General features: G+C 42.2%; 1 protein-coding gene across 6 annotated transcripts in view; it reads left to right on the forward strand.

Annotated features, from left to right (window-relative positions):
* The window catches only part of APBA2 (amyloid beta precursor protein binding family A member 2), a 236850-nt gene that overhangs the window by 53179 nt on the left and 160913 nt on the right, over window positions 1-22758 (forward strand). For 5 of the 6 annotated variants that reach the window (XM_073303675.2, XM_073303674.2, XM_073303677.2 and 2 more), the window contains exon 2: window positions 620-709. Coding sequence is in view for 2 of the 6 variants with exons in the window: in XM_073303680.2 (XP_073159781.1) it covers window positions 620-709 (90 nt within the window). In the remaining 4 variants the exon portion in view is untranslated. Of the gene's footprint in view, window positions 1-619; window positions 710-8199; window positions 8302-22758 lie in introns of all 6 variants that reach the window. The other variant, XM_073303676.2, reaches the window with a different exon arrangement.

Here is a 22758-nt window from a genome sequence, read left to right on the forward strand (position 1 = left end):
ATTATATGCATTTTATATATTATAGGCCCAATTTTTTTTCAATTTTCTATTTAAATAGAATAGCTAAAGTTACCCCAGTGGCTTGGCAAGGAGTGACCTTGGGCCTCTCCCTGAGTTTGGATGTAGTTATTGAAGAGTGCTGTCTTCTTTCATTCCCCTTGTTGACCAGTTTGTGGATTTGGATTTTCAGTGTGCCTGGAGTTTAGGTACTGTAATAGTGAGTGTAGAATTAAGGGTGAATGAGAGACAAATGCTTGGTCTTCATAGAATTCTAACAGTTAAAAATGAAAAAAGTACTGTTTATATTTTCTAGTTAGTCTTTTTGTATAATGAGCCCTCAAACCCTAACATGTTGTCAGCAAGGATAGGACTAGGACCTTCATCATAAAAGCCCTCAGCTACTTTGAAATATGCAGTTAGAAGCAGTAATGGGGTCTTATTCTCTGTACAAACAAGCTGCTAGAGGATGCCTTATAGGGTACTCTGATATATTGGTGGTTTATTCATTGTAGTCTAGTTTTAACTGTCAAATGATGAGACTTCTTTCACTTCTCTTAGGAGAATATTTCTCAGTGTCATAGATGCAAGAGCTGGCGTTTACACCTTTTTTCTTTGCCAGGGGTCTCGTCTGCTCAGCTGCTTCCTATCAGATTATACTGGAGCTGGAATTGCTGGTTCCAGAGAGGAGCTCTCCAAGACTTCCCATGCGGTAAGTGAGAACCTTGTAATACAGGATGCTTAAATCGTTAATGCAAGAGTAGAAGGTGAAATCAAAACTTGAGTCTCTTGTGTGAAATGTAAATCTTTATGCTGTTTTTAAAAGGACACCACCAATTCCTTTGTAGTTAAAGCTTTACATTTATTTTATTTACACTCCATTGCAGTGCTCAGATTCCAGGGTGATGGGAAATATAGAAATGCCTAAGACAGAGATCTTGTTCATAGTGATATCTTCTTAGAAATTTGAAAATATCATTTTTTCCCTTGTGTTTTTGTCCTATTCTGTTTGGCAAGTACTGTAGTATGCTGTGTTTCAAGTGCTGCATGAGCTACTCTAGATTGTTGTGAGGCTCAGAATTCAGTTAGTTTGTAATCAAATGACCAAATGTCTTCGGTTGCTCACTCTGTGCTCAGATGCTGTGGTCTACCAAAAAGCAACCCAGGAATGTCACACAATTCTGATTTTTATAAGACCGCAGTGCCCTGTGGTTTTAGTCAGGGCACATGCTGTGCTTAGTTTTCTTCAGGTTGGGAAGAGCTAAAGAAAGCTGCAGTTTCCCTTTTCAAGCTTAATGTCACTTCCTTTGCTATTAAACCAGGACTGTAGAGTATGTTATAACTTGCAACATATTGCAGTTTCAAAGCATGTAGACATTATATATTTGCAATGCCCCTAGAATATAGATATTTTATGGTACTGCCCCCTATGTCCCATTGCCACGCTGTCTCTATCTTGCATGATCTGGAAGGCCATGAACATAGAGGAACCAGAAGAGTGCCACAACGCATGGGCGTTCCAGGAAGAGGAGAGCAGGTGTGCAGGTGATCTTCACTCCTGGAATGTTAAGGAGCTGTCCTTTTGCTCTCCACAAGTTCCCAGTATGAAAGGAGGCAGGGAGGTCTGGAGGCAGGGCCAGCAAATTACATGGTTCCGGTCACTAATCTCTGTTTGTTTGTGTCTGGGTGTAGAGCAGTCTGGGGTAAAGATTACGTACATCTTAATGGTGTCTACCAAATGTGGTATCTGGAAATATGTTCAGATTTAGTGTAGGGTGTCTCACTGAATTCACCCTTTCTGGAATTGCTCAGTTTTGGTTCACAATCTCAAAGCTTGGAACTAGAACTTTTTCATAAGGCGTCATGTACTACATAGAGGGGTATCCTCAGGGCATTGTATACATTAATATTCCATCCATGGTTGTAGCTGGTAGTTAATTTATCTCATTTTGCAGTGAGAAGCAAGAGGCTAGATGACTGATTTGATTATAATCAAGCTTACATCATGTTCATAGATATAATGAAGTGGCGGCATTAATGCACTGCTGACCACATTTTGCTGTTTCACCTAGAAGGTGTTTTGGTGCTGGTAAAATTCACTCATGTATGGGCAAAAAAATTAACACCACTGAACAGTAGCAATACTTTAATTTAGTTAATTAAACTTTTATGGGTGCCACAGATAATATTTACTTTATGTACCTTTCAAAGTTTGGCAAAGGGAAATAAAAACTCTCAAGGGTTGGTTTTGCTGCAATCTGTCATATTTTAGAATACCGTATTTCCAATTCCTACTGATTTAAAACAACACAAGCCAAACTTTCCTTTGTTTTTCTAAATAAAGGACAGGAAAGAGTGTACAGTAACCACAGCCAATGAGTAAATACTATAATTGAACTAAACTCTGTTCTCTGGGTTATGTAGAAACTGTATCAAATAAGTATCTCTACCAATAATTAGTTCCTGCCTCTTGGGAAAAGCCTTCAGGACAATACTGGGGGAAATGCTCAGAAATTTTAATAACCATCCTGATATCAGATGAAATAGAAATAAACACAAGAGTGTGGCTTCCTAAGGCCGGGCCATGCACTAGTCAAAAATATAGGAGGGGGTGTGTGTGCGTGCATGCATGTGCGTGTGCAAGGCAAAGAGCTCACCTAAGCAAATGGCTACTCTGCTCCTCATGCTGCTCACCACCAGCTGCTTCAGGTACGTCTCTCCAGGTACTCCTATAATTGGACTGGAATTAAATACTTTCCAACAGAATAGCTGCTGTGCACCAAAGGACGGGCTTCAGTGTTGCCGATCTAAAACATTAAAAAATGATGAGATTTCTAAAAATAATTTTGGGTTCCCTCCATTTGTTTTCTAGTTTATGACCCGTTAGGGTTCCTCTGTTTTAAAGCTTTTCTCTGCACCGTGAGAGCTAACAAGTTCCCTTTTTAATGAAAGGTGAGATTCTCATGTAATCATGTCACTCCAGGAGCTGTAGATTTAAAAACCAACCCACCAACTAGACTTTTTGATAATATCATAAGACTTGCCAAAACTGCTTAGGGAAGCCTGCTGTTGGCTACACCCAGTTTCTACCCACATTGCCTGTTTGCCCTCTTTTTGCCTGATGCTATCTTATTGGCTCAAATTTAATTCTCAGGGACAGTGGTGTAATTCTTGAGGGAGACAGTTCCTGTGGTTCTCTTGGATCACAGGTCAGAGCAGCTGTTGCTACAAGCTTTGACATTGTGCAGCATGAGGCAAGGAACATGGTTCTTCCCTGACCCACTTACTCATCTGATACCACTTTCAGCCCCACCCTCAAGCCATCCTTGTATTCCCTGAAGAAAAGGGCTGAGAGTGTTCCTCTTAGCTGTCAGACTCCTTGTTCTCTCCAATGTACTCCTACACACCAGCACAAGGCCAGGTGCAGCCTGACTCAAAACATGTCATAATTCTCTGGCACAGGATAGAGAGGAGTCCCTTTCGTAAAATAAGTGCTACCATTGTTGCAAAACAGTTGTGTTAAGGACATGGCTGGATGAGGCTGGCTTTGAGCTTGGTGGAGAGGTGTGTGGTGACGTGGGGGAAACTAATTAATAAACAATACCTACCTGTCAGACATGGCTGCTGTAATAGAGACTGCTATGGAAAAATCTGACTGCTTCTCACCGAGTCCTGTGCTCCATAGTTCCCCCACCAGCTTCCTTATTCAAAACTAGTCCTCAAAGGCCTGGATGCACAAAGGAGTGAGGTGCTCGTGTGCCAGTTCCAGAACTACTGCAAGGCACAAAATCCTTCTGAACCCTGCATGTGCCTAAACTCACTCAGTTCCTGAGTTTTTGCAGGTATCTCTCCTAGTACTTGTTCCTGTCTCTGGGCATGTGCAGTACTGCCTCCTTCCAGGTATCTGGACACCTATCTCCTGCCCAAGCTCCAGAGAGAATAGTGATTCACAAACCAGGGCAAGATAGGCATTCGGCCACCTCCGTCACATGTGGGTCTGATCTTGTAGACACCCTCAGAGCACACCTGCTCCCGCGGATCCTTCAAGCAAGTTCACACAAAACAGCCTTGCGGGGGCAGGGGGGGAGGAGGAGGACCTCCCTCATAACTCTTAGCCTAATGGTTAGGGACTCATCTGGAGTTGTCCAAGATCTTGGCTCAAGTACCTGCTCTGCCTGAGTGTGAGAAGGGATTTGAACTGGGATCTGCCACCTCTCAGGTGAGTGCTCCAACCATTGGGCTTTGCTGAATTTGGGCTCCCTCAGTCTCTCCTGTTGAAGCTGATGCACTCTGCATAAATAATTTTTAAAAAAATCATTGGAGCAGGGGGCCTGGATCCTGGGTGGGGTCTCATATCCTAATCACTGGACCACAGAGTCATTCTCATGTTTGCGTGTGCTCTCTTTCTCCCCCCCCCTGTACAAATGACTCTTCAAGTATGTAATCCAAGAGAGACTGAGGGACCCCCACATCAGCATATCCCATAGCCCAGTGGTTAAGGTACTCACCTGAGAGGTGGCAGATGCTAGTTCAAATCCTCCTCCTGTGGCGTGGACTTGACTACGGATCTCCCCAAGGTGAATACTTTAAGCATGTGCTAAAAGTTATGAGGGTGGTGGTCCTCCTTCTATCCCTCTTGCCAAAATGGTGTAGGGCCTGACTCCAAAGAGTTCCCAGCTGTGAATCACTAGCAGATTGAGGCACCTCCTTGCAGCTTGGATTTAGGAGCCTGTTTCTGAGCAAGGGGCAGTGCTTAGCGCACAACATCAGCTTTTCCTGCTGGCTAGCTTAGGAAGCTCCCAGTCTATCATGCTGAACAAAGGGTACGTCTATGCAGCAAAAATCAACAATGCAGCAGTGAATGAGACTGGATCAACTGATTGGCATTCACAGGGGGCTATGGGGCTAAAAACAGCAGTGTAGACGCTTGGCCTGGAGTCTGGGTTCTCTGATCCAGCGTGGGGGGAAAGTGATTTTTCTAGGTGTGTGATGCTAAGTGTCAAAATGTCTAACTACTTTTATGCATCTAGGCTAACGTGCCCCCTCATCCAGTGGAGACATGCTATCAAACACATTAGTAGTCTCTTGCCTGCATCATTTGTTTGCAGGATATCCACCCCAGATGCTGCATGGGTGTATAGGGAAGGGCAGAGGCTCCCTGGCAGCCATCAGCATACCCTCCGAAAGGACAAGATTTAGCCCCGAGTACTGATTTGAAGAGCAGATTACTTGATAATGCTGTATGATTCTTCTCTCTCTTACCTATGTAAATTGGGATTCATAATCACTGAAGTCAATTGGGCTTCACCAGTGTAAGAGTGAAATCTGAATTGGGACCAATATTGTTAATACCGAGTCATCTCCTCACTTCTAAATGGAACAAGCCATGCAAAATAAAAGCAGGTTTACGGAAACCTGCCATGTTAGTCTCCCCCCCCCCCCTTCTCGCTTTTATCCTAAGAACATGAGACTTGTTTTTATTGCCTCTGAATAGAAACATCTTAAATATCTTTCATGTGGAAAATGGATAGAGCTACAGGCTTTTTAAAATCTGTTGCCTTCTGTTCTTCTGAGTGGTTTGTGTAAAGAGGACTTGGTTAAGGAAAGACTTCCTTTTTTTACTGAACTGCCTTTCATAGAATCATAGCTTCTAAGACAAGAAGGAACCATTATGATAATCTAGTCTCAATAAATTACTGAAAATATTATTACTTTTTTGCCTTGATGTGTGTCCATATTCTCTGTTAGTGTAGGAGTTATTTAGGTGCCTACACCACTTGTACACCACTACGTAAAAGAATAAATGGACACAAATCCGATGTCAAGAATTATAACATTCATAAACCAGTCGGAGAACACTTCAATCTCTCTGGTCACGCGATTACAGACATGAAAGTTGTGGTATTACAACAGAAAAACTTCAAAACCAGACTCCAGCGAGAGACTGCTGAATTGCAATTCATTTGCAAATTGGATACAATTAACTTAGGCTTGAATAGAGACTGGGAGTGGCAAAGTCATTATGCAAGGTAACCTATTTCCCCTTGTTTTTTCCTACCTCTCCCCTCCCCCCCCACTGTTTCTCAGACGTTCTTGTTAAACCCTGGATTTGTGCTAGAAATGGCTCACCTTGATTATCATACACATTGTAAGGAGAGTGATCACTTTAGAAAAGCTATTACCAGCTTGAGAGTGGGGTGGGGGAGAGAAAACCTTTTGAAGTGATAAACACACATTTTTTCATGGTCTGTGTGTATAAAACATCCTCACTGTATTTTCCACTTTATGCATCCGATGAAGTGAGCTGTAGCTCACTAAAGCTTATGCTCAAATAAATTGGTTAGTCGCTAAGGTACCACAAGTACTCCTTTTCTTTTTGTGAATACAGACTAACATGGCTGCTACTCTGAAACTTGTTGGTGTTTGTGTTTCTTCTCTTTTGACTGTTTATTTTACAGAACACTAATTCTATAGATTGATACTTTGGATTACCTTTCTGCTTTTAAAAATATTACTTACAAGTTTAGTTTTGCTTACATTTCCCCCCCATGTATTCACATGAGACTGTTAAGATTTTTGCATATCCTTTGTCATACCCTTGTTGCTTTTGCTAAAACACTCATTATTTTGTTCTAATACCTGAAATTGCCTTTCTTGGGTTGATGTGTTGCAGATATCTTCACTGTCATAGCTAACGCTGATTCTCTGTTTCTGTGGGTAGACTTTCAATTTATTTAATTCCTGCCACTTTTTAATGGTTGCCTTATGCTTATTGTCTTAGTTTCTGGCTTGTGTTGCATTTCTCAGAATTGTAAAATTATTGGTGCTGGATAGTATCTTTTTGGGTCATTTAACCCATTGCCCTGGATGATGGCAGGATTTCCAGGACACTGAATTTCGAGAAAAGACCTAAGTTTAGCTAAATTTGAATGAAAGAAGAAAAATAACTTTTGTGTTTTACTATGTTTGTCCTGAACAAACCAGATAACTTCTAGGAAATTACAGTTTTGGAAGGATACAGGTACAGGTTATGCTGTATGCACATTGCTATATTCTTTCAGGCTGCCGGGCAGCCTGAGATAGCTTTCTCATTTGTCATGCAATACAATCAAATCTGATGCAGATTTGCAGACCTGCACAATAGTGATAAGACAGCCAAGCCTATTTCAGCACTGCACAGGATTTACTAGGGGGTATAATTTAGTAAATTGTTGCCAGAGTTTTATTTGCAGGTCTATTGCTATTGATAGTCAGTCATTCTGTGGGCAAAGCAGTAGCTGTTCTATTTTCTTGTAAAAACCTGTAAAACCTGTGTCTGGATGGAGGGGAAATCTTTCTCAAGATGTGAACAAACGTTTTAGGATTAAAAATCTTTGGGCCTGATACTGGCTCAGTGGCTAATCCATATTCCTTTGAGCAGTTCTGTTGCCTTCAAATGGATTGTTCATATGGGTAAAGTGGAACTACCGATGAGAGTAAGGAAGGATTTTTAGGATTAGGCCCTTCATTAATGAAGTAAGAACATTTTATTTTTATAGGCTACTCATGCTTTAACCTTCCTGTGCTGATCTGTAAAATGTTTGGTCCCTAGACTGGAAATGGAGTTCCTTCTCCAGAGGTTAGTGATGCTTTTAGGCTGTGGTTGGAAGAGAATAGAGAGGGGAGAAAAAAACAAGAATAGATAGCTTCTGTCGTTATGGTTCCAAGTCGAAATGATGAAACTGAAACATCTGTGGTTAGCTGCTTAAAATCTGCAGTGACCTAAAGTAATTTGGATTAGAAACAAATTGGAATATTTTTTGAAGGGATTTCAATTGTTAGCTATAAAACAATTGATTATGCATTCAGATCTACTTAAAACTGATAGAGAATTACATGCATTTGAATTTTTACAATTTAATTTCTCACACACAACATGCAGAGTCTGGATATGTTTACTTACTGTTTGGTAATATGTGTGTGGGTGTTTCTTGTTTAGTTTTTATTTTTTTAGCTCACTTGACAGCTATTATCTGTCATTTCTCACCCACTCTTTCACCCCCAATTATTATATCCAATTTGAGTTCTATAGCATCATCCATACAGTAGCTGGGTGCTGAGAAGTGCTAAGCAGTCTTTGTCAGTTTTTTAAAATTACATTTTCAGTTCAACTACGTATTCGTATGAAGGGCCATTTTTAGTACATTACTGTTTGTATTTCAGAGGCCACTGGGGAGCTGTACCCTGAATATTCAGCCTACCATGCAGCTGGTGTGGCAGGGGAGAGAGGGTGACACAAATTTCCCCAAAAGAGGCAGGGAAGAGGTAGGCCAACCTTTTTCTCTACCAGCCTGGTGGGTGCACCAGGGAGTAAGCTGCTTCGTCTCAAGGGCCCTGTGTACTAAGGAGCTTGGGGGAGTGATGGTTTTTTGAGGGCCAGCATTGGGGCAGCTCTTGCTGTAAACTTTAGCTGAAGGCCACACTCTACACCAAAGTAAGTGTAATGTGAATGCCTAAGAGTTTAAAAAAACCCTTAACTTTTATAGATTAACAGTAGAATTGGGCTGCTTTGAATTTCTGTCTATTTCCAGAAAGCTGAGACCACATGCAAGTGGGGAAAATTGGATTATTGCAATATCTTAGGTGCATATTGCTGCTCTTATGTCACCAGTATCTTTAGAACCTTCATGTATTTTGTAAGGGGAAAAAAACCCGAAAAAACATAATTTTTGTGGTTGGGAGAAAGTAAAGGTGTAAAGTGCTATGATGAAGTCATGACAGTCTGATAACTCACAGGACATTATCAAAATAGCTTGTTTTTCAGGGAGTGAGGGGGCTGGAAGGGAGCTGAGCATTCTGATTAGCATGCCCACCTGTATTGTAATTTTAAATAGCCAAGTGTCATAATCTGAATTTAACTTAAGCATTTGATCAGCGTTTCACTACTGTTAAAGTTACGCTAATTTACAATTCGGAATGAGTATCAAGTCAAATGGTATAGTAGGTATCTTAACTGTGGATTACATATAACTTACCACATTGCCAGCATGCAACGTAATGGACAAAATAAGTATCAGAATATTTTAAATTGCCTTTTGTTTCTCCTGTTCATTATTATTGCGTATCACTATATTGAAAACTCGACTTTCCTATGCACTGCATGCCTTTCTTAGATTATTACATATAGTATATATTACCATAACTGTGTTTAAAATGCCCCTTATAGAAATATAAAGGGATAAAGGAAACAACTATGTTGAGACCTTAATGAAATCATGCACCTTTTTGACTACTGGTGAGCCTGTTTCTGATTTCACATTAGTGTAAATCTAAAGTAACTATTAATTTCACTAGCAGGAGAGTGAATTTGTGTGGGGGGGTGGAGGGTGAGAAAACCTGGATTTGTGCTGGAAATCACTTTAGATAAGCTATTACCAGCAGGACAGTGGGGTGGGAATAGGTATTGTTTCATATTCTCTGTGTATATATAAAGCCTGCTGCAGTTTCCACGATATGCATCTGAGGAAGTGAGCTGTAGCTCACGAAAGCTTATGCTCTAATAAATTGGTTAGTCTCTAAGGTGCCACAAGTCCTCCTTTTCTTTTTGCGAATACAGACTAACACGGCTGTTACTCTGAAACCTATTAATTTCACTAGTTACTCTGGACTTACTTTGGTGTAACTAAAATAAGAGTCTGGCTTTATTCCTTTAAGAGCAAAGGAATGAAGCAGATTATTTGTCTGAATTTGCTTATATTTATAAATATAATTTGGCAGTTAAAATTAATTACAATCATGTCACTTTGCATCTCTTTAGATCAGAATGATTGTTTTCCTGAGGAAGAGCGCTAGTGGCTCAATAGCTTGTCTTTTTCACCAACTGAAGTTGGTCCAATACAAGATATTACCTCACCCACCTTGTCTCTCTCTCTGTTTTCCAAACCACACACTACACTTTAGGACCGTATGCTGCTTTGCCAGGGATAACCACATGTGAAGCAAGTGCTTATGTGGTAAAAGTGCGTACTAGGAGAAGCTCAGAAGCTGAGTTGCCCCATTCTGTGTTGTCATTGGGCTAGGCCAGTTGCTGCCAAATGATGGATATGGTCTGAAAAAATGATGGGTATGGTCTGAAAAATCACAGAAGGGCTCCTTTGTTGAAGACCTAAAGTGATAGGGAATTCCATGTATAATAGGCCTAATGTGCTTCTGCTCAGGAGCACATACCAACCCTTCCTCCCCCTCAGTATCTGTATTACCAACTTGTCATTGGCTTTCCACCATCAGCTGTGTGAACAGAACTCCTCAAAGAGGTTTGCATGCAGTAACTCACTGTTGCCTTTTGCAACAGAAGTAGTGATTAATTCTCTCCTTTACTTATTGCTGTCAGTTTTTTGTGAGGGACGGACGAGGGGGAGAGCAGAGATATTAACTTTTGGGGGTTTACTCTTCCCATGGTGCTTCTGGGTAAGTGCGTCTATTTTTGATAAGTTGCAAATGTTTTGTGTAAATATACTGTGCCATTGAGCATTTACTTACTATAGGTTTCTTCCCCCTTTGCTGCATTATGGATGGAAGCATCTGACCCTTGATAAGTGATGATGATAAAGTAGTAATAGAGGTTCTTAATAACACTATACAGACATTAGTGAATTAATCATTCCAGCACAGTTGCGAAATGGGAAACCAATGCCCTTCTTTTCACATATCTAACATGTTTGCAGTTAACTGACGTGTTTTTGTTGTTTTGAAGAAAATGAAGAATACATGCTAATTTTGAACAATGAAAGTTTTGATGCTTTGTTTTATTTAGCACCTGGGATCTCTAGGCACAGTACTTTAAATGAAATCATCATATATTAGCATACAAATTAAGCAACTCTGTTATCCTGAGTTCCTCCAAACCCTTCTTTCAGAAAGCAAAGGAATGAATTGATGTTGAATTGCTTGCACAAGCAGGAAGAAAGCTGTTCATGTCCTGAATACAAGTAACTGAACAAGAGGTTTTACGTACAGGGACTGAATAGCACAAAGTTTTAAGATCGTAATTACAAATCTTGAGCTCTTTCCTTAAGAAAAAATTGCTTTGGATTTAAGCTGCCATAAAATATTTCCCCCTTTGTCCGGTAAAACTCATACAAGTTGGTGCTATTAAACTAATTGTCATCCTCTTTATAGCTGTAGTTTTAATGAAGATTTAATGCAGGTCTTTTCACATACATGCCAGTTATTACACAGAGGATGAAGTAACATATCTTAATGGTTCATGCAAAATTTCTAGAGTAGGAGGAAGTGAGTGCCAAAAATGTTGTGTATTCCACATGGAAAACATTTTTGGTGTACAGCTGAAATCCAGTTTTGGAATGAAGATAGGCTGACCAGATAGCAAGTGTGAAAAATCGGGATGGGGGTAATAGGCAGCTATACAAGACAAAGCCCCAAATATTGGAACTGTCCCTATAAAGTCGGGACATCTGGTCACCCACAGTGAAGATGAAGCATCTCATGATGTTGAATAACTGGGGGGAAAAAAAGGGGTGCCTGCACACGGCACTTCATCACGCTTACCTTACGCTTCTGTTTACAAAATTTAATGCATGTTGTTATGCATAAAAGCGAATTTATTTGGCAAGGTGCTGAGCATCTTCCCCTCAGGATAATGAGAGATGAGGGTACTGAAGGCACTTAGCATTGCATGGCCAGTGGAACTTGTGTGTCACCAAGCAGAGCTACTTTGAGAAATGTTGTTAATTCTCAGCTGGTAATTCTTTTGAATAAAATTCATATGCTGCCTTAGAATGGCCAAAATCTCATGAGAAATGTTGCTGCTGTTGGTTTTTGTGAGATTTAAGCTGAATCTAGAAAGGAGTCTTTTCCTGACCTGGAAGAAAATTGGAGGGGTGGGAAAAAAATTGGTCTGCCCCAGAAATGTCTCCAAACTCAGAGCCTCCTGGAATTCAGAGGAGTTTAGAACAAGGTTTTGGTTCCGACTCCTCTAGCTTTAACAAAGCAGTTGGTAGATTTTCCCTTCCCCTGCCCCTCCCCACCGAATCTCTTCCATTCTGTAACTCATTAGTCAGTCCTAAAAACAGAAAGAAGAGCTGTAAAAAAATCAGTATTCACAGTAGAGTCTAGCTATTTATCTACGTATTGTCTAGCTCTAGAACCATGATTGAGAGAGTGGTTTATGATCAAACATTTCTTAACATTGCCATTTTGCAGAATATACTCTAGGCTTTGTGTTTCTGAGTTTCTTTGTAGAGTTATACCCCTCTGGTCCAGTTTTTGACATAGTTGCTTTCTTTTCTTTCTATGTAACCATACCTTTAGTCCATTATTTAGGTTCTTCCCTCCTACTCCACCCCTGTGTCACTGATTCAGAGCGATTTGGCTTGCTTTATAAACTGGGCGCAAGCAAACAACGTGCGTTTTAATATGCCTAAATGTATCCATCTAGGAACAAAGAATATAGGCCATACTTACAGGATGGGAGACTCTAGCCCAGGAAGCAATGACTCTGACAAAGATTTGGCGGTCAAGGTGGATAATCAGCTGAACATGAGCTCAGTGTAATGCTGTGGCCAAAAGAACTAATGTGATCCTAGGTTGCATAAACAGGAGTATCTTGAGTAGGAGTAGAGAGGTTATTTTACCTCTGTATTTGACATTGGTGTGAAAGTTGCTGGAATAGGACATCCACAGTTCAAGAAGGATGTTGATAAATTGGAGAAGGTTCAGAGAAGAGCCCCAAGAATGTTTATTTTGGGGATGTTCTAAGGCCTGTGCTGTACAGGAGGTCAGACTAGGTGATCGTATTGGTCCCTTCTGCCTAAGAATCTATAAGATGAGCAGCTTTCTTTGGAGAGAAAGCACACTTTAGCATCATTGGAGATTTTTAAGAGCAGGTTAGATAAACACCTGTCAAGAATGGTCTAGATAATACTTAGTCCTGCCATGAGTGCAGGGGACTGGACTAGATGACCTCTCGAGGTTCCTTCCAGTCCTATGATTCTATCAACCCTTTTAATTTTGTGCCCAAAAAGTTAAGGGAGTATTGCGTCCTCCTTGACCTTAACAACCACACTTTCTTGAGGTTGGTTTGGCTGGGATCTGTAAAGTTATCCATCAGGTCAGTTTTGCCAGGGAACCTGCCAGCACTTGAGCATATGCTTACCTAGGAGTGCTGTTTATTCATTCAGAGTGCATACATAGTTCTGTGACTTAGACTTCAGAAATTGCTGCAGTATGGTGCAGTGGTACATCAGCTAACTGTGCCCCCTTTGACACTGAGCCCCAGGATTGTTTCTCACTGCAACTAGGTTTGTTAGTACTCCTCAGTCCCACTGTGTAAAGGACCTGTGATGTCAGTATAATTAAAGATGAGTTAATTTCTTCAAGCAGATTGCAATAAAATAATGTAATGTTGTTATACAATATAGTATAGTATGAATCACCTAGTTTGGAATCTTATTGTACAACAAATGCATCTTGATAAGTGAAGAGAATGTGTTTTAGTATTCCGTGGAACCAGATTATCAAAGCAAGCTCAATTAAGTCTGACCTTAGGGATCTGTCAAATCACTTCAATAGAAAGCATCAGTATGCAGGGTATTGTCCATCAGAGCTGTACCATATTCATTCCATGTCTTTTCACAGCCTTTTCAATAAGTGGGCAAATAATTCTGGTACATTTATTATGAAAAGATGGACATCTTAAAAGAAAACAGTGAATTAGAATGTTAACCTAAAAAAATTCTAGTTTTGGACAGGGCACTCTTTAGAATGTCCTGAATCTAAAAAAGAAATGGACAAAACCCCTTCTGTTATCCGGCTTGTTTATTAAAGTCCCATCTGTGAGAAAGAAATGGACTGTAAAAAGTGTTGGCAAATGCACAAATTAAACAAATTGAAACATGATGGAAAATGTCTTTTTGCTGACTTCTTGGATTTATGGTAACCGTAGATGATGTAACTATAGATGGTAAAGAATTTTCAGACAGGTATAACTTTATTTTCCCAAATTGGTAGTATTCTTAATACAAGGTGAAGCTGTTGAACATCTTTTTGTGTATATAGACGCTCTGGATTTACCATTAACTACATGCTTCTCCAGTCCTATTCATTTAGTTTATAGAATGGTGGTTCTTCTGTCCATTTGGAGGTTGAGCTAAAATATTGCTACTTTGAATACAGAATTGAAGTCAAGAAGAGCAACAAAATTGCTGTAGAGCTCATTGCCCTTGGTAAGAATTTTCATCACAGCCAAATTATCTTGGGACTCTTGCTTTGCAGGTCAAGTCTTATAGATCAGATGGTACTAACTGCAGCTGGTTCACCTCAGTGCTTAATCCTGTTCTACCTAACAACTAACACACAGCTGTGATCTAAGACTGATTCAGCAAACCACTTAATATGCTTAGCCTTAAGCATGTGAATAGTCCCATCCTTAACTAAGCGCATAAGCATCTGTTTGAATCCCATTGACGTCAGTAGGGTGTGCTTAAGTATCTTGCAAAATTTGTGCACCTATGGGCCAATCCTGTCAACGTTTACTACTAGGTGTAGTGCTTAATACTGTGAGTAGTCCTGTTGACTTCATTGGAACTAGTTAAAGTATTAAGCAGTGCACCCAGTAGTGTTTTGCGTGATTGTGCCCTATACCACTTCTGATGTGCCTTCAATGTGAGACCTATCATAATTTGGAAAAACTTTGGCTCTTAATGATACTAGTTATAGGGGTGATGCCCCTTACTTAAAAAGAAAAGGAGTACTTGTGGCACCTTAGAGACTAACCAATTTATTTGTTAACAGCTACAGCTCACGAAAGCTTATGCTCAAATAAATTGGTTAGTCTCTAAGGTGCCACAAGTACTCCTTTTCTTTTTGCGGATACAAACTAACACGGTTGCTACTCTGAAGCCCCTTACTTAATATTCTTGTTTAACTTCTTCTGCAGAAATTCCAGATACCATCTCAGCGGTTTTGTCTTCTGTTTTTCTACAGAAATTGAATGCCAAAGTGTTGTGTGCTGGCTGGCTGTTAATGTAGAAAATGCTGTTCAAACAAAATTTATTAAAAATGGAATTTAACCTAAAATTGGAGTTAAGAGTTAAAATCTCTCTCTACTCCAGGAAAACAAAGTTCATCCAAACCCTAGCACTTAATCCAAGTCTAAAAATGAAACAAATAAACATTAACTGAATATGGAGTTGTGCATGGAGAGTTCAAAGGCACAAACTTTATTTTAGTGCCAAGTAAGAGAACCTAATTTCATCCCTGAATTCTCCTTATTGGCTAACTTATTTTTAGTAGCCTGAGTGCATTACTCCTGGGGGCACTCTGCGTCAAAATATTAAAAATTCTGCACACAATATTTTAAAATTCTGCAAATTTTATTTGTCAAAATAACACTACATAATCACGCCAGTTTCCATTATTTTGGTAATTTATTTCAAAATACCTGTCAGCAAGTATGTCTGTAACAATACAGACACCCACAAAAATTCCCACAGGAGTGCCTACCTATCTAATACACCCAAACCCCCTTCCTCCCAGAGCCCAGTCATGGTCCCCCCACTCCTCCGGTCCAAATACCTGCACCCCCTTGCCCAGATACCTGCACTCCCTCCCTTCAGAGCCCAGATACCCCCCCATCTTCCCTCCAGAGTCCAAATGTGACCTCTCCCTCACCCCGAGCCCAGGGATCTAGAAGGAGAAACAGCCTGATGTTGGGTACTGGGCTTGCGTGGAGTTTTCTGTGCACCACTGTTTCCTTCCCTCAGGGTGTGTGGGGAAGTGATGCTGCTGGGAACCCTCTAGCTTCCTCCCCTTCCCCCTGGCAGGGTCTTCTATATATGAGCTGGGCTCTGCCAGGTCCAGTGGCCCCTAGTGGTGACCAGCAGCACTGCAGCCCATTTCTGTAGGGGAAAGAAAATTCTGTGCTCACAACATTAATTTCTGCAAAATTCTGCATTGCGCAGTGGTGCAGAATTCCCCCAGGAGTAGTATATTCCAGCTAGTGTGAAGAAGCCTCCACTGGTATGTGTAGTATATCCTACTTTTACTTTTGACAGTTTATTAGAAGGATGGAAATGAACTCTCTAGAAAAGTCAAGTCGTGAGAGAATCCACAATGCTCGGTGTGAGAGGCATGTTGCATATTCCCCATCTTAACATCAGTCCTTCAGGAGTACAGATGAGATAGTTAGAGGTGCCTAGAGTAAGGTTCTTCCCTTCCACATTGTTTTTCATTCACATTGTGGGATCATAGAATCATAGAATATCAGGGTTGGAAGGGACCTCAGGAGGTCATCTAGTCCAACCCCCTGCTCAAAGCAGGACCAATCCCCAATTAAATCATCCCAGCCAGGGCTTTATCAAGCCTGACCTTAAAAACTTCTAAGGAAGGAGATTCTACCACCTCCCTAGGTAACGCATTCCAGTGTTTCACCACCCTCCTAGTGAAAAAGTTTTTCCTAATATCCAACCTAAACCTCCCCCACTGCAACTTGAGACCATTACTCCTTGTCCTGTCCTCTTCTACCACTGAGAATAGTCTAGAACCATCCTCTGTGGAACCACCTCTCAGGTAGTTGAAAGCAGCTATCAAATTTCCCCTCATTCTTCTCTTCTGCAGATTAAACAATCCCAGTTCCCTCAGCCTCTCCTCATAAGTCATGTGTTCCAGACCCCTAATCATTTTTGTTGTCCTTCGCTGGACTCTCTCCAATTTATCCACATCCTTCTTGTAGTGTAGGGCCCAAAACTGGACACAGTACTCCAGATGAGGCCTCACCAATGTCGAATAGAGGGGAACGATCACGTCCCTCGATCTGCTCGCTATGCCCCTACTTATACATCCCAAAATGCCATTGGCCTTCTTGGCAACAAGGACACACTGCTGACTCATATCCAGCTTCTCGTCCACTGTCACCCCTAGGTTCTTTTTCGCAGAACTGCTGCCTAGCCATTCGGTCCCTAGTCTGTAGCTGTGCATTGGGTTCTTCCGTCCTGAGTGCAGGACCCTGCACTTATCCTTATTGAACCTCATCAGATTTCTTTTGGCCTAATCCTCCAATTTGTCTAGGTCCCTCTGTATCCTATCCCTGCCCTCCAGCGTATCTACCAGTCCTCCTAGTTTAGTATCATCCACAAATTTGCTGAGAGTGCAATCCACACCATCCTCCAGATCATTTATGAAGATATTGAACAAAACCGGCCCCAGGACCGACCCCTGGGGCACTCCACTTGACGCCGGCTGCCAACTAGACATGGAGCCATTGATCACTACCCGTTGAGCCCGACAATCTAGCCAATGTTCTACCCACCTTATAGAGCATTCATCCAGCCCATACTTCTTTAACTTGCTGACAAGAATACTGTGGGAGACCGTGTCAAAAGCTTTGCTAAAGTCAAGAAACAATACATCCACTGCTTTCCCTTCATCCACAGAACCAGTAATCTCATCATAGAAGGCGATTAGATTAGTCAGGCATGACCTTCCCTTGGTGAATCCATGCTGACTGTTCCTGATCACTTTCCTCTCATGTAAGTGCTTCAGGATTGATTCTTTGAGGACCTGCTCCATGATTTTTCCGGGGACTGAGGTGAGGCGAGGCTGACTGGCCTGTAGTTCCCAGGATCCTCCTTCTTCCCTTTTTTAAAGATTGGCACTACATTAGCCTTTTTCCAGTCATCTGGGACTTCCCCCGTTCGCCACGAGTTTTCAAAGATAATGGCCAATGGCTCTGCAATCACAGCCGCCAGTTCCTTTAGCACTCTCGGATGCAACTCGTCCGGCCCCATGGACTTGTGCACGTCCAGCTTTTCTAAATAGTCCCTAACCACCTCTTTCTCCACAGGGGGCTGGCCATCTACTCCCCATGTTGTGATGCCCAGCGCAGCAGTCTGGGAGCTGACCTTGTTAGTGAAGACAGAGGCAAAAAAAGCATTGAGTACATTAGCTTTTTCCACATCCTCTGTCACTAGGTTGCCTCCCTCATTCATTAAGGGGCCCACACTTTCCTTGGCTTTCTTCTTGCTGCCAATATAGCTGAAGAAACCCTTCTTGTTACTCTTGACATCTTTTGCTAGCTGCAGCTCCAGGTGCAACTTGGCCCTCCTGATTTCATTCCTACATGCCCGAGCAATATTTTAATACTCTTCCCTGGTCATATGTCCAACCTTCCACTTCTTGTAAGCTTCTTTTTTATGTTTTAGATCCGCTAGGATTTCACCATTAAGCCAAGCTGGTCGCCTGCCATATTTACTATTCTTTCGACTCATCGGGATGGTTTGTCCCTGTAACCTCAACAGGGATTCCTTGAAATACAGCCAGCTCTCCAGGACTCCTTTCCCCTTCATGTTAGTCCCCCAGGGGATCCTACCCATCCATTCCCTGAGGGAGTCGAAGTCTGCTTTCCTGAAGTCCAGGGTCTGTATCCTGCTGCTTTCCTTTCTTCCCTGTGTCAGGATCCTGAACTCAACCAACTCATGGTCACTGCCTCCCAGATTCCCATCCACTTTTGCTTCCCCCACTAATTCTTCCCGGTTTGTGAGCAGCAGGTCAAGAAAAGCTCCCCCCCCCCCCGTTGGCTCCTCTAGCACTTGCACCAGGAAATTGTCCCCTACGCTTTCCAAAAACTTCCTGGATTGTCTATGCACCGCTGTATTGCTATCCCAGCGGATATCAGGAAAATTAAAGTCACCCATGAGAACCAGGGCATGCGATCTAGTAGCTTCTGCGAGTTGCCGGAAGAAAGCCTCATCCACCTCATCCTCCTGCTCCGGTGGTCTATAGCAGACTCCCACCACTACATCACTCATGTTGCTCATACTTCTAAACTTAATCCAGAGACACTCAGGTTTTTCTGCAGTTTCGTACCGGAGCTCTGAGCAGTCATACTGCTCCCTTACATACAGTGCTACTCCCCCACCTTTTCTGCCCTGCCTGTCCTTCCTGAACAGTTTATAACCATCCATGACAGTACTCCAGTCATGTGAGTTATCCCACCAAGTCTCTGTTATTCCAATCACATCATAATTCCTTGACATCACCAGGACCTCCAGTTCTCCCTGCTTGTTTCCAAGGCTTTGTGCATTCGTATATAAGCACTTGAGATAAACTGCTGATCGCCCCTCATTCTCAGTATGAGGCAGGAGCCCTTCCCTCACAGACGTTCCTGCCTGTGCTTCCTCCCGGTATCCTGCTTTCCCACTTACCTCAGGGCTTTGGTCTCCTTCCCCCAGTGAACCTAGTTTAAAGCCCTCCTCACTAGGTTAGCCAGCCTGCTCGCAGATGCTCTTCTCTCTCTTCATAAGATGCAGCCCGTCTCTGCCCAGCACTCCTTCCTCATGGAACACCATCCCATGGTCAAAGAATCCAAAGCCTTCTCTCCGACACCACCTGTGTAGCCATTCGTTGACTTCTACGATTCGACGGTCCCTACTCAGGCCTTTTCCTTCCACGGGGAGGATGGACGAGAACACCACTTGCGCCTCAAACTCCTTTATCCTTCTTCCCAGAGCCACATAGTCCGCAGTGATCCGCTCAAGGTCATTTTTGGCAGTGGTGCCCACATGGAGAAGCAGGAAGGGGTAGTGATCCGAGGGCTTGATGAGTCTCGGCAGTCTCTCCGTCACATTGCGAATCTTAGCCCCTGGCAAGCAGCAGACTTCTCGGTTTTCCCGGTCAGGGCGGCAGATAGATGACTCAGTCCCCCGGAGGAGAGAGTCCCCGACCACCACCACCCACCTCCTTCTCTTGGGTGTGGTGGTCGTGGAACGCCCAATCTCAGGACAGTGCATCTCATACCTTCCAACCAGCAGAGTCTCCTTCTGCTTTCTCCCCCCAGACATATCATCTGGTCCACTCTCCGCAATGGTACCTGTGGAGAGAACATGAAAGCGGTTAGTTACCTGTGTCTGTGTTGCTGGAACCCGGACATTCCCCCTTCTTCTTCTGGAGGTCACATGTTGCCAAGCTTCTTCACTGGCCTCTTGGCTCCGCTGTGCAACCTGCTCTAAATCTTTAGAGCTTCGTGCCCTTAGAAGCATATCCTGACTTTTGTCCAGAAAACCCTCAGTTTCTCGTATGCAACGCAGCATACAGAGCAACGCAGGGTCGTTATCTGTTGCTCCAGACCTTCAATTTTTTCTTCCAATATGGAGACCAGCTTGTACTTTGTACAGACAAAGTCGCTTCTGTCCTGTGGAAGAAAGACAAACATGGCACATCCAGTGCAGGTCACAACAGCTGACCCCCCCCCCCTTCCATATCACCCTCCTACTATGAGCTTCCTCAGAGAAGTTGGCAAGATGTAAGCCTCACTGGGCTCACTCCAGGCGAACTCCCAGGCAAACTCCTGCTGTGTGCTGCTCTGCTGTTCCCCACCGCTCAGCTGGTTCGTGAAGCTCTGGCTATTTTTAAACAGCCAGGCTTCCCTGAAACAAACAAACAGACAGCCCCAATGCTCGCCCCCTGCAGGCTACCAGCCAATCAGGCACTCGCTCAGGCTCTCACACTGCCCTCCCAGCAAACACACACTCGGATACTTACTCAGCAAACACGCACTCGGATACTCACCAATCCCAGGCAAACTCCTGCTGTGTGCTGCTCTGCTGTTCCCCGCTGCTCAGCTGGTTCCCGCCACTCTCCCCCCCGGGATCACATTGAAGACTGGAACATGTTACATCTTTTGAGGGCCTGACAGCAGCCTCCTCACTTAAAACATGGCGTATGCTTCACTTGCTGCTCTTCAGAAGGGGTAGACCTCCAGATCCACATGGTTTGAGTATCTGTAATGGTAGGTCCCCAAGAAAGAACGTGGCTTGCTCCAAAGTAGATAGATGCTTTAACACCAAATCCTCAGACTCTTGTATCCTATCTTATCACACCAACTGTTCAAGATCTCATTTTATGAGACTAAATTACTACCAACCTTAGCTACGCTTCTGAGCAAAGCATAAATTATTCTAATATCTTACTATAGCTACCTGAGCTTTTAATATTGTTCAGCTCAACCAGTGATCCAAAAGCTTGCTCTTGGGAACACCCTGTTCCTGATGCTACTGGGAGGACTTTGGGCCCCTAAACAAATGAAGTTATATGCAGTTCTTTCATCTGTGACAGTAATTCTATGGGGGATCAATCTAATGTAATAAAAAAATCCAAGCACGATTCAGTAAACATTACTAGCATATATTAAAATGAAAACATGTTTGAGAGGAAACAATGCAATGGAAATTGCTTGTACAAAAATTCCTTGCATGTTGCTTCAAGTAAATTATATTTGATTTATTTTTCTGTGATTGTAACATTTATGAAAAAGATAGGAGACTTTTGGATAAAATTGTATGTTGTTTCTTTTTGTGCATATGTATTGTGCCCAGCTATTTGGACCTTCAGTTTCAACCAAAGATGGATTGTTTTTCACTTCTTTATGAGAGATCAATATTAAAGAATGATCATGGTAGATTAAAAAATCTTTATAGATCACATATGAGCATAGATATAGATTTAGTACAAACGATGTTTGACAAGCATGGATTGGCAGACCAGCCCTCAGTCAAATCTACAAACACAGATCCACAAAATCATAGTGCACGCATTCCACAAACCTTGTAGCCAAAAGAAATTCGGTAAGCTTTCCACTTGTTTCTTTTAATGAACAGAATTTCATCCTTAGTTTGGCAGTGTATATGAGTGCCATTTCCACTATTTGCCTCTTTAGGAGACCATCTCTTGTTCCTTAGCGTCACAGTCATCATGTATTTTAAATGGCACTGGTTGAGTTGAAGAATTTTTTTTCCCACCTCATCCACAGCATCTCCAAATCTTTACTGATGGAACTCTCCTGAGTTGTGGGTAATCTTGCCTTGGCTCCATAACCATTGCATGTTGGCTCCATAGCAGATTTGCATTGCCCTTGGCACCATAGGAGTAATGTATGTTTATTGCTTGTGAGGAGCCGTTGCCTTATTTCGGGGATAGGATCAATCAGATCAGAAGTGGTCTGTTTGAGACTGTGAAAACAGTAGAACCCTGAGAGATGAAAAATGTACCCTTGATCCTTCAACTAGCTACTTGGGAGAGGGACCCTTGTCCTTTGTGGTTGATGTAAGGCCAGTGGGAGACTCTGGGCGCTCTGTTGATTATTATTTCTATCTGTTAACACTTTTCTTGTAGAGAGCAAAATGCCAGATGGTCTTTATTAATCATTAATTAGCTCTGCTATCTTTCAACATTCATGTAGTATATATTTTTATTGACAGCTTGAAATTTTAGTTCCAGTTGCCATTCTCTCTTTAACAGAACATTACCAAGAAAGTGATGCTGCAAACAGACTTTTTTGGAACTCTCTTCTTTTCAGATCTTTTCAGTGTGTAAGTGAAATTCTGGGATCTCGATGGAGATTCTGTTACTGGCAGCAGACAAAAATAAAGAGGGTCATGCTGATTTCTTTAGTCTTTGATACTAGGAAACTGTTGACCATGGAGTACTGCTTACTTGCTTGCAGCAGTGTGCAGCCTGGCATTTCTCTGAAAATTCAGGCCCACTGAATAGTCAAATTGGGCAGTTTCTAGTCCTCTTGGGAAGGTCTTTTCAACTGGATCTCATGGATGTATTAGTGTTAGTGCTATGGTAGGGGTGATATGTTTTGAGCTACAGTAACATAGGTGTGCTGCTGATACAGAAACTGAAAAGGAAACTTATCTGCTACTGTAAGTTTCCTTTTAATCAAATCCAGAGCTTCAAAAAGTTTTACAACTTCACCTGTTTCTA

The sequence above is a fragment of the Lepidochelys kempii genome, chromosome 10, assembly GCF_965140285.1.
Source record: "Lepidochelys kempii isolate rLepKem1 chromosome 10, rLepKem1.hap1, whole genome shotgun sequence".
NCBI lineage: Eukaryota > Metazoa > Chordata > Testudines > Cheloniidae > Lepidochelys > Lepidochelys kempii.